The sequence below is a fragment of the Carassius auratus genome, chromosome 7 (genome assembly GCF_003368295.1).
Source record: "Carassius auratus strain Wakin chromosome 7, ASM336829v1, whole genome shotgun sequence".
Lineage (NCBI taxonomy): Eukaryota > Metazoa > Chordata > Actinopteri > Cypriniformes > Cyprinidae > Carassius > Carassius auratus.
The window spans coordinates 3,405,454-3,419,191 of NC_039249.1; the positions used below are offsets into that span (position 1 = coordinate 3,405,454).

A 13,738-nucleotide genomic window follows, 5' to 3' on the forward strand; every position below is an offset into this window, starting at 1 on the left:
GCTGTTACATTATAGACATTAATAGGATAAAAGTATAACAAAGACCATAGCATATTTACATATAAAATATTGTTTTATCAAAATGAATAATTAAATAATTAATAATAAGAATATATGGAAAGCTAAAAATTATTTATGTTAAAATTAGAAACAGCACGTGTTTTGCGCGTGTGGCTTTGGCCGTGTCCGCCGAGCACCACAAGCACTTCAAATGGCTTTGGCCTTGTGCGAACATGACAAGCTCCAAGAGCAGCTCTTGACTGCTGCCATGTCTGTGGTTTAGAGATGAAAGCGTGAACATTAGATTGATGCGAGCGCCAGCAAATACGACCTCTGGGACTGTGAGGGTTCAGTCGAGATTAAAAGCCACACTCAGACCAAACAGAAAGCAGGAAATGCTTCGCCGTTGGCACAAGTGCTGCTTTCAAGATGAAGAACTCGACACCTTGCTTCAATGATGTCTCAAAAAGTTCAGCGCCATCTGCGCCAACCAGAACACGGCACTTGACGACACTCGAGCTGCGGTTCTCAAAATAAACAGTGCACTTTTAGATTCAACGTATTCACACACGATCTGCCATCTGCAGGGCCGGGGCGGCGAAACGCATCCAGTCAGCTCTAACAGACGGCTTGATGTGGGGCTGTCTTCTCAGCAGGACACTAAACACTATTAACTACTCCTCACCTTCAACCACCAGACAGCTGTCTGCTCAGCCTGTGCTGTATGGAAAAGTGATTTGATAGAAACCTATGCTCCCTTCTGTTCTGCTGAAATATGAATAATAGCTTCAACTCACAACAAAATGTAATATAACCTCCCAGAGTGCTACAGTATAGTAAATATATTCATAAACCTTTCATTGTACTAGTGCATTGATGGAGTATTAGCTCTGTTAGAACAGTTTCGTCAGACTAATGGTTATAGCACATATGCTCCAGACGGTCTGTGGTGCTCAAATGGATAATGTGGGTTCGAATCTGGGATACCATGGTGTTTTTTGTTCAGTGTCCTTCCTATGCATTCTCAGTAAACACCAGCAAAAACCTGTAACACTAATTGAAAAAGCATATGTGTAGTATTGATGTTGAACTGTTGGCGCTAGCAACACCAAGGTCATGGGTTCGATTCCCAGGGAAAATACTTGCGGGCCAAACGCTTAGCTTTGGATAAAAGTGTCTGGGAAATGTGTAAATGTAAATAGAAGAATGCTGAAAAATGAGCAGTTAAAGGGAGTGGGAGAGAAAGGTGGAAGAAAAATAGATATGAGGTACTTTGAGGTCAGTGTTGAGGTCAGATGACTCTCGATAGTAAATCATGTGCTCTTTTTCAAATCTCCCTTATTGCAATACACATAACAGTTCGTAAGGTCATAAAAATCAATAAACAATGAAGCTGTGATTTTAAATGGGACTACTGTGGAATATATTTAATTAAGTCTGTATTAGATTGGACGTCTCTAATTAAAAGTCGGCGAGATGTGCATCTCACCCTCAGATAAAGGCACAGACCAGGATATAAAGGTCCAATGATGAAGTGAATGAACGAATGTGAGGTGCTTTCCGCCTTCGCTCTGTGTCTCTGCAATATTCACTGCTGATATTATCGGGTCACACTGACACGTTCCAGCCTCCATCACACACACATCCCACCTTAAACATATTCAGTTCACTGGCACTTGTGCTGGGCTGCACGTGTAATCCATAATTAAACAGCTCCCCTTATCACCTCATCTCCAGACAAGCAATAAGACGGCCTGCTTTTGTGGCTTTGACGTGCAGAGGATAAGACCGTGACACAAGCCACAGAAACGACTACGGAGGGTGTGCACGGATTTAGAAAGAGGAAATATAAAGGGTGCTTTCTTTATAAGCCGAGCTGTTGCTGTATTATTATCTGTCAGATCGTCTAACATATCACTGCATCACAGCAAATACAAGCAAAACCCTGCAGCATTCAAATATAGTATAGTATAACATATAGCATGTGACTCTTAAATCCGAAATAAGTGAATACTTGCAGTCTAGGTTTTATGGTAATGGAAAACATCATATGCAACAACAAACCAGAGCTTGTACGAGAATATTAATAAGTATTGATTAAAGACCTGATTAAACATAAAAAGTGACCAGTAGCAGCGAAGACATTTTACACAAAAACAAACACCTAGATCAAGTTTTTTGAGTGACAGAAAATTAGCAAAAAAAAAAACCATTAATGTAAACAATGAAATACTTGTAATATATATGGTTTAATAAAATATTTTTATAATAACATATATATTAAAAAAAACATTACATATATGTGACAACATTTCCATTATGTCTTTTTTATTAACAATTATTATTATTTAAATTATTATGTATATACTGTTTATATTTCAGTATTTTACATTTTATCATTTACAATTATTATTTATTAATCACACACTTTAAAGTAAAAAAAAATTATATTGTCCAAAAAAAAAAACATTAATTATATATGTGTCTGTGTGTGTGTATATATATATATATATATATATATATATATATATATATATATATATATATATATATATATATATATATATATATATATATATATATATATATATATATATATATATATATATATATATATATATATATATATATATATATATATATATATATACACATATATATATACACATACACACACAAACATACACACACACACATACACACATGTATATAAGAGTTTATGGGGATTTTTTGAAGACATAATTTGAAAGACAAACAAATCACCAACATCCCAACAGCTACTCAACCTCCCACCCCAAAGAAAGTATTTTACCAGTTTCATGCTGAGATTGTTTTGATCCCAGCGCCACAGCATCACACTCATCTTCCTCTCCCCTTTATCTTCCTCACTTCACCTGCCGGCGGTCCGGACACACAGATCCCATTTACAATCCATCAGAGGAGGAGAGCAGCATCCATCACAACCATCCACAGAAAGAGCGATTCAGAAGAGGTGAGGAAAGAATGATAGATTCATGCTAACGGAGAAAAGCAAGTTAAATGAACCTGGATCGAAATCAAGAGGGTGAGAAGAGTGGATGGGTACCAGAGATTGAGAGGAAGAGAAAGTGAAGCAGACAGAGCTCTCACCACTAATGCAGTGCCATGCTGCCTCGGGTCCGAAACACACGCTCAGGGGAGGAGACACCAGCCAGCGCTCACATGAGCCAAAGCAAACCGCTGAAGGGGGTGGGGAGGAGAGAGCAGCTGGACAGGCAGTGCTCCATCAGCGGAGCGTGGGGGAATCCCTCTTTACCTCCCCCACACCCTCTCCCTCCCGGAGCACGCCGCTCTGCCTCTTCATCAGACAACTAAACTATCAACTCACAATTATCAACAGGTATCACCTACGCAACACAGCTCATCTTTAGCTCTATAAGGCTGCAAATATGTCATCAATAAATCATTTGTTCTAGCTAAAGAAAATCATTAATATTCTGGTAGCAATATTTCATTTTCAACTGAATAATAGAATGTGTATCAAGACGGAATTTGAATAAAACTTGGCTGTATATGCAAACCGAACTAAATCGATAAAAGGAAAAAAGGAAAAGAAAAATTAGTCTTGTTGACTAATTAATTATTACAAAGAATGGGCTCATAAGAGAAGACCCTGCACACAAATCAGACTTCAGTGGTCAACACAATAGAAAGTGTTGTCTAATAATTGCCACCTTGTATTATTTTGTTGTGACCAATTAGCATCGCCAGCACAATTCAAGCATTCCAGAACGGTTAATGAAATCAAGCTTTATGAAAATGATTAATAATGAATAATTAAATGGTCTAAACAACAACAAAGCGATTTATTTAAATCTGTTCTCGAACAAATTACACACAGTCTTGTGCAACAAGCACAGTATTTTCTGGATTGGGTGAAGAAGCTGTAGTGGTATTCTGAGAAGCTTGATGCTCTTGAGAACTGGTAAAGGTCCCAGAAATCCTCCACTCTAATGATATTGTGGGTAAAGGCTGAATCCCAAACCACAGGCTCTTCCTCCAATATAGTACGCCAGGCTATGATTAGTGCATTCCAAATCACAGGACACTGAAACCTAATATTGCTCCTACAACTACAACAAAATATGTAGATATAACTCGTTGCATAAGTATGAATTAACACCAGTATTGACATTCTACTAAGTATACACTTTGCACAGAAGCTTGCATCTAGTGTGCAAACACAGTGAAGTATCGGACAGTCAATCATAATATGAATAAGAAGATGTGTTAAAACTGACAAGATGATTAATGCATTGAGTGTTGATTGGTCTAATGACAGTCTAATATCAGGTCTGTGTGCTGTTGTGCAACATTTGTGTACACATCCCTGTCAACCTCCTGTATAACCCGAGGCTCTGAAAACACAGAGGTCAGAGGCTTCTTTCTCTTCTTCTTCTTCTTCTTCTTCTTCCACAGCTGCGGTGCTGGAGTGTGTGCTACAGGCTGCTGGCAGGAGCTGCGGCGCGAGACGCAAGGTGTTCCCCGTGTCCAAGCTCTGGCCAAAAGCCAGGCCAAACCACAAATTACAAGCCAAATTTCAGTTTCTGGGGATCGCCCAAATTTCAGCCCTCATTCCCACACTAAAGTAGCCTGGAGGCTGCAAAATGAAGCATGTTTTAAAAATATACAGCACACATAGGGGTTCTTTATCCAAGCAGATGTTTTGAAATTGTGACAGAAGGGATCTACTTGAGCTTGAAGAGTTTTTAGTAGTGCTGGCAAAGTACAGTCAAACTGAAGTTCGCCAGACAGCAAGCCGAACTTAATATAATGTAGTTAAAAAAAAAGTTAAAGGGGGAAAGTTAAACAAAAAACAGCAAACTTTTGTACACTGAATAAAATAAAATCAGAAACCAGAAACACTAAAACCAGAACCATTCAGTGTTATTTTAGTATTAATTATAATACTACTACTTAACAAAGTAGTTAAAGTTAAGCAAAAAATAAATAAATAAATAAATACATTTCTTCTTCAAGATTCTAACAAAACAGCGAATTACTTTGCTTTATATTAAACAAAATAAGATATAAATAAATAAAATGTATGAATATATATGATAGTATATATTTGGATGAACACAAATAATAAATCTAGAACCCTCAATCGTTATTTTAGTATTAATTATATAGGCTACTTAAAAGTTATTATTCAACATTTTAATACATACTATAATAATAATCTAAAAGTCTAAAATCATCAAAAAGTTTTTGTTTACATTTTTGTTTTAATTAAACAAACCTTTAATTTATTACATTTATTATTTCAGTTTTAGTTTGAGTGATTAAGTACTTCAACTTTTTTATTTCCGTTAGTTCCAAGAAGTAGTTTTTCTTTCTAATGTTCACATTTTATTATAATATAGTATATTTTGATTGTATTATAATTTCAGCAGAATTTCAATTATTTTTTTTATTTTTTTTTTAACGACAACACTTGAATAATTATGCTAGTTTAGGGCAAAACATTTTAGTTTCAACACTGGACTTTTTTATGGATCAGCTTTACTGCACATCAAGAGTTGAGTCAGCTCTCAAATGATTTATACAACACTTTCCTCACTGAATCAGGCTCATAAAAAGCTAATTGTGTCTTTATAACTCAATCAAAGTGAGATAAAACTACACCGAATATTTCAGCAGATTTATTGAGCTTCTGTAGAGGCGAGTGATATGTGACGGTCGCTACATGTGTCGGGCAACAGTGAACAAGCTCATTAAAAAACAACAGCTTTGAATCACAGAGTCCGGCTCGCCATTCATTGTGTCAATGGATGCTAAAATAAATCCAAGTATGTGCGGACAATGCAGGGGCTCACCCTGTGGAGAGGCTCTTTGTTTTGGGAGACCCCCATCATCTGCTTTTCGGGGGGTTTAAGGGCGGATGGGGGTGGATGGGTCCCTACTGCCAGGCTGTCAGGGGGTGGGTGGGACATATGGGCTTTACTGTGGCTCTGACACAAAATCACAAGGGATTCAGAGGCACCCTGGGCATCCCGAGAGAGAATAGAGGCGGTGGTGGAGGGGCTGGAGTTGTTGTGTGAACTCAAGACACTTGTAAAGAATGTCCAACTGCTGTGCTGATGTCATGATTCTGGAAGATCGCATTTTAGCGTTTTCCTAGTAAACTATATATATATATATCTTTTTTTTTTCTTTTTTTCTTTCCAGCACACACAATTAAAAGCAATTTATATATTAAAAACTACATTTCTATGAAAATATAAATACATAAAAAATACGTACATATATATATATATATATATATATATATATATATATATATATATATATATATATATATATACACACACACACATATATATATATATATATATATATATATATATATATATATATATATATATATATGCATAAATAAATAAAAAAAATACATTTATATATATATATTATATAATCTATTATAATCTATTATAGAAATCTATTAAATATATGCATACATATATATATATATATATATATATGCATAAATAAATAAAAATAAATACATTTATATATATATATTATATAATCTATTATAATCTATTATAGAAATCTATTAAATATATGCATACATAAAATATTAAAATAAAGTAAATATGCAAACGTAAATCAACATAATTTTTATATTTTATGACACTATTTATTACAGTCTAGATATTTTCTGCTGTGCTTGTTGATTCAAAGAAGAATCCACATTGAGTCTGTTGCTGCGTTGTGAGAAATCATCACAGTAACATCTGTGGGTGGTTGCCATAGTTACCAACTGGCTAATGAAAGTGTTTTATCCAGAAGTCATGATGAGAAGTGATGTTAACATGCTGCTAGAATAAGATCCTCCTGCAGTGTTTCTCCTGCATCGTAATGAGCTGCCTTTGCTGTAATTCATGTACAGTGAACTACAACGCAGACAGCAGTAACAGTGATAATGAACCACATAACAATAGGATAATATGTGATCCTGGAGCACAAAACCTGTCTTAAGTCACTGGGGTATATTTGTAGCTATAGCCAAAAGTGCATTTTATGCAAAATTATTATTAAAATTATCGATTTTTCTTTTATGCCAAAAATCATTAGGATATGATTATTAGAAGTTAAGATCATGTTCCATGAGGATATTTTGTAAATATGTCAAAACTTCATTTTTGATTAGTAATATGCATTGCTAAGAACTTCATTTGGACAACTTCAAAGATGATTTTCTCAGTATTTTGATATTTTTGCACCCTAAGATTTTCAAATAGTTGTATCTCGGCCAAATATTGTCCGATCCTAATTAACCAACAATGGAAAGTTTATTAATTCAGTTTTCAGATGATATTTCGAGAAATTGACCCTTATGACTGGTTTTGTGGTCCAGGGTCACATATGTGCTTAAGAAGTGTATACAAACAAATATTTACAAAAATTTCATTAATCCAACTGGAGATTAAGAAGTTTGCTAATGTTGTTTATCTAAAAGTATTTTTATTATTAGTATTACAGTAGCATCTATCATTTACCCATTAACTAAAGGATATCTGAATACAAAAGCCAGTTTGGGCTGTTTCTATTGGCTCATTCAGTCTGAGCTACATTCAAACCGGCCTGGATCAGTCCTACTGACGCTAAATGCAAATAAACTGATCCTACCCAGAATCCACCTGCTCACAGTGAGGACCTAAATCATTTCAGTGGAGCCTCTGTCAAAGCAGCTAGTGTTTAACAATGTATATCCCAGCAAACATCACATCTCTTGCTTTCACCCGGCAAAATCAACCGACAAAGGTCAAGCAGTTCAGGCTTCATCAGCTGTGACCTTTCACCTCGACCTATACACAAGTGCACGCTGACCTTTACTGTTGTTTACATCGTTTTCAAAAAGTGCAATTACAGAGGGTTTTATTTTGTGAAATTCCAGGTTACATTTTATTTTAAAGTGTCCTTGTTAGAGTTTAGTTATACATTTAAGTACTGAGCAATATTAATTAACTACAAGTACTTCCTATATCATTAGGTTTAGGATTCTGGTTAGGCTTAGGGTTGCTTGCATGATTTAACTATGCATAATTTATTGTTATTATAATAGTGAGTACATAACATGTGTAATGACAACTTAAAATAAAGTGTAACCAAATATGTAACAAAACAAAATTAAATAAATGAAAAAATTAAATACTGAAAATATTAAAAATGGTCTGTCTTTGCAACTTTTATCTAAACTTACTCTGGCTGCATCTAAAATCTGCCACTTTTCATGATTCAATCAATTCCTCAGAATATCCCGTTTTACTCAGAAATACATCACATTATCAAAAACTTGTAGATTAAATAAATATGTTAAATAAATATCAAATTAAACACAGCAGTGATTTGACACTCAAGTTGTTACCAGGAAAAAAAAAATGCTTAATGGAAATAAAAAAACGGTCTTTTGTTGTGCATGCATTTCTGCTTTAAAGCTACAATACGAACATCATGTTTGAGCTGTAAATGTCCACAGAGGAATCCGACATCTAAATTAAAATTTTAAGATTCGCAAACATCTGCACATCTAAACTGCACGTCTTCCCCTTTCATCTATTTCAGTCTCTGCCTGTTCGTTATGCCCAACATCATCTATTTCATATGCAAATTATAGCAAGACTCCTTAAGGAGAAGAAAAAATAGACACTTCATTTCATCCACCGAGATTATGTGTTTGTTGAGTTTTATCGAGCAGGACGTTTGTGATGGGAGGCCACAAAGGAAGCTCTCACGAATACAGTCGTACAGACAATAATGCAGGCCGTTTGTCATGCATTTAGGACACCTGCTGTGCACACATCATGAAAACAAGCTTTTAAAGTGTTTAAAAGTACTCTCACACAGAGATCTGTTTGGTATCGCTCGTGTCATTAGGGAACAGTGCTGTGTTACGGCGGTAGAAACAGATGGTGAAGAAAACTTGCTCACTTTAGCTGACTCTCTGCATTTCCTGACAGTATTGGGATGCTGAGAGTATGTTACAGAAACTAGAAACTCTGCAAGCTAAAATGGAGAGCATACTATACAAACTGGACAGCATTATGGATGTCCTTAATGGAGCAGGTTCACCCGAAAACATCAGTTTACTAAAACTCATGCAAAACCCATGTTGTTGTTTTTTTTTTTCATGAAACACAAAATAAAACATTTCGCAGTATGTGCAAGTTGCTTTTTTCTCTGCTGAACAAAATTAATTAGGGATCAGGCCATTCAAGATATAGGTGAGTTTGTGTCTTCATCAGAACAGATTTGGAGAAATTTTGCCTGGATCCTCTGCAGTGAATGGGTGCCGTCATAATGAGCGTCCAAACAGCTGATAAAAACATCACAATAATTCATGAGTAATGCACACCACTCAGTGAACGTCTTGAGAAGCGAAAAGCTGCATGTTAACAGTTCTCCATTCATAATACTGCTAGAAACAATCTCATCTGCATTTGGGATGAACTGAACTATTCATTTTTGGGTCAAATGATTCTTTAATACATGGTGTGATGAAACTGAAAATCTTTTAAAGAATGCTAAAAAAAAAAAAAAAAAAAACATCCTCTGAAATGCATCAAGACAGTCAATTTGTCTTACTTTGGTTGTGAAATATTGAAAAATTGAAAACCTTTGAATATCACTGATACAATAGATGCAAGTGACCATCAGGCACATGCATGGCTGTATGGTTATATTCTTATGCTAATATCCTTTATCTTTTCCAGTGCAGACAGCCAGTCCACTATATTATCAAATTAAAACCACTATCACCTGCAAATCAATATGGAGAAAGAGGCAAAGCCAGAGCCTCCAGGGCAAACAGCATTAAAGTCAATGAGCAGGAGCACAATGGCATGGCTTTGAGACACAGGGCAAGTGTATGCATCTGTGATACTGGAAAAAAAGGCAGAAAGAAAGAATATGCCAGGAATTAGATGTATACTGTATATATACATTTAAAACAAATGTCTGTATAATAGATCCATCCAATAATTTGAAAAAGAGTAATAAAGTGTCTTCAGGTCATTATGACTGTGATGAGATTCAGTGGTGCTTCATTACCTGCTTTAGAAATAATACAGAGGTGCTTCGAGTTCTTACATCCTTAATAAAAGGATCTAATCTCTTTACCAGATGGCTACAAATGGTGAAAATCTGCAGTGTTTTTATGTGTTTACACATTCACTTCTCACTTCCAGTGTTTATTTGACACATACAACGATTCCCTGAATCCAAATGTCCACAAACCAGACATGACCTCTTTTTTGTTTTTTCGGCTGTATATGCTGTGAAGATCTTGTTAAAACTGTGAAATCAGCCTTATAATGACTACATTTAATCATATCTTTTTGGATAATTACTTGCATGAGAGAGAGAGAGAGAGAGAGAGAGAGAGAGAGAGAGAGAGAGAGAGAGAGAGAGAGAGAGGGAGCAGTACATACTTTAATCACTAGAGAGCACTGTAGACTTGATCAGATCTCCTCGTGGATTGAATATGCCTTCTGTCCAGATTTACTTTCTTTCATTCTTTCGCTCAGTATAATCTGTTTAACCTACTGTATACACATAAGAACCTCGTGAGTTAATTGAGTGAATTAGTATTATACTTTTACTGGAATCTCATGCTGGACTTGAGTCTAATCCGTGATCAACTGAATCATTAGCGGAACACAATTCCTGAATATACATGACATTTGAATATTTATATGCTCACTAGTGCTTCTTTTATTGGATTCTATTTAAATATATTTTAAAATGCAATTCAGTCCTCCGATGCAAAGTTGAATTTTCAGCATCACTACTTCATTGTCACATGATCCTCCAGATATCATTCTAATATGCTGATTTGCTGCTCAAGAAACATTCCTTATTATCTGTGCTGAAAACACTTGTGCTGCATATTATTTAGAAACCAGAACCATTTATGAATAGAAAGTTCATCAGAACTTACATTCAGACATGCCAAAGCAAAGCCAGATCTCTAACATGCAGGTACAGTGCACATGCAGCTCCTACATCGACTGTATCTCACACACACACACACACACATACTATATATACTCACACATGCATCATCCACCATCTCCAAACACAGACTGCCAGCGCAGCTGATCGCCACACACGGGGCTAAATTTACTGTTTCTCAGTATAACACTTGATTCTGCTAAAGCCTGTGTTAGTGAGCCAGAGCTGCGGATTTAAATGTGCATCGTCAACACAATTATTGTGCAATGACGTGCAGTGATAAATAATACCAACCAAAGTCAGATTTGGCCAAACCATTCTCATTCAAAATCATGCCTGTCTGCTTTTATTTGTTACATCATGCATCCAAAGGTCAAGCTCTTGTCCCTCAGTTATTTTGGATCAGTTTGTGTCCAATCTGTACCCTCCTATCAGAGATGATACACACACACACACACACAAATACGAGAACACACTCTCCTTTCCTTTGACAAAGCCTTAAATGGCATTTGAAAATGTTTTTCAGGGAGAGAGAGAGAGAGAGAGAGAGAGAGAGAGAGAGATGTCTCCTGGGTTGCCTAGCAGACTTACTAACTCAAAAACAAACCAAGCCACCCTGGCTTGCTTAGATATGACTGAGAACAAACACACACAAACACACACAAACACACAATAGCTTAAGAGCAGCAGGCTGCTAAAACAAACACTCAATAAATAGCCTTTCAAAACAAGTGTCATGGTGTCACTGTAAAATATACCATGAAAATACACAATTTTTTGGAAACTCTCATGATTTGAATGCGTGTCATGACGTCATTAAAGTACCATGACTAAACCATGGTATAACCACAGTACTATTTTCAAAGAAAAATACACACAGAGTTAAAGCTGATCTATCTAGATGAGCATCTGCATATCACCATATAAGGCAAAGGCTTACTAGAGATGCACATTACAGTGTATCGGTTATCGGTTAGCAGTTAGCAGCCGATATTACAGATAAATTGGATATTTAACTGTGCATTTAATAATTTCATACCTGTCAAATTTAATCTTTAACACATCTCAAAATGTAGATGAAATAATATGGAATTTAGTTAAAATATTGGTGGTAGTGCACAAATGTTATATTGGTGCATCCTAACCTTTATGCAGAAGTATAGTATTTCATCATGTTTTAATCTGATGTAACACTAACAAACCCCACATTTTACCATTTATGATTTGGAAATGCTAGTACCATAGCAATACACTTAACAATACCAAAAAGTATTCACAAAAACGATCACAACCCCAATAATGACTGGAATTACTTTTGAGTAACATACAAACATCATTAAATACGAATACCATAATACAAAAAAATGAAAGTGCCATGATACCACTATCTAATACTGTATCACTTCACCTTGGTACTGCCATGGCATGATTTCTCTAGACTTGTATCACATTAATACCATGTTTTTAATACAGGTACAATGATAGTTTTCTGGTTTAATATACTGCATCATGGCATTCTTAAATAAAATGCCGTAAAATATAGTTGTCAAACACCACTGTGGTATTACAACCAGATACCATCACTATACCATGGTACCACTTTTGTAAGAGGAATATAATGAATACACACTGTTTTATTGCTGATACATAAGTTATCGGCAGAGCCATAAGATGCCTATGACAATACAATGCACCATGCCTTAAATGAGCATTACCAGGGTATCATGTCCAAACCATGGTAATACCATCTCATGTAATTTATTTTGATATATATTTATATATATATATTAGTGCTGTCAATCGATTAAAAAAAATTAACTAATTAATCGCACAATTTTTTAAAATTAATCGCGATTAATCGCGATTAATCGCAATTAATAGACTGAAACTTTTTGGATATGTAAATGTAAAATGTAAATAATTAATGTAAACTCAAGACAAAGAAACTATTTAAATTCAAAATATGATTGTTTATTGGAATTTTTGTTTAACTTGTAACACAGATTTTCTCATGTAAACAACATACCTGCAATAAACCATCAATATCCTCCAAATTAACTGTTGGCTTGAAAGCCATATTTATTACAGAAATAAAAACACAGGCATGTAAGTACCATTTGAATTTCAAAACAATCAATGCCAATAAAAAACAAAAATGATTTCCATGTTGAATTCTAAGTGGACTGCAAAAAAATTCCAAAGTATAGTCATTGCCAGTGCTTTAAGTGGGCCTGTATGCAGGGGTACTCAGTACCGCCACTTCCAAATATAGCTCTTGAGCGTACCGCCACCTCTCCGTGCGCCCAGAACGTGCTTGTAGCGTACCGGTACGCTCATTTGGACATCTGTTTTAATAGAGGTTTTAATCTTTTACCTGCACTGCCGATTTTCAGAGCGCCCTTCACAATGCAAGCTTCCTAATTCATCCCACCCAGAGCAGAAACTACATTACCCATTCACCCTTAAGTTATACAAGTGAATAGCGCATGTGTCGCTTTCCCCACTGTTAAGTGTCAACAACTCAACGTGGCCGGAGAAGGTGTGTGAAACTCGTTGTGAGTTATACTAAAGCAAAATCTTGAGTATTTATTGTCTGATAAACATTAAAAACTGTCTGCGGAGGTTGAGTCGTCCTGCAGCCCCCGCTGGCTGTTCATTGGATGCAGCATCTTTTTTCTAAGTTCTAAACAAATACCGTAGACGGCAAGGCACAAATTTAGATATTAATTTATCTAATTAA

At 35.5% G+C, this 13,738-nt stretch overlaps 1 protein-coding gene across 8 annotated transcripts in view; it reads right to left on the reverse strand.

Annotated features, from left to right (window-relative positions):
- LOC113105544 (neuron navigator 2-like) overlaps positions 1-13,738 on the reverse strand; it is a 171,919-nt gene that overhangs the window by 72,208 nt on the left and 85,973 nt on the right. Inside the window, exon 1 of one of the 8 annotated variants that reach the window (XM_026266662.1) lies at positions 2,813-3,172. The exons of the other annotated variants lie outside the window; for them this stretch is intronic. Within the exon in view, the coding sequence (XP_026122447.1) occupies positions 2,813-2,863 (51 nt within the window). The 5' untranslated portion in view covers positions 2,864-3,172. Of the gene's footprint in view, positions 1-2,812; positions 3,173-13,738 lie in introns of those variants that run through there. 8 annotated transcript variants of the gene reach the window in all.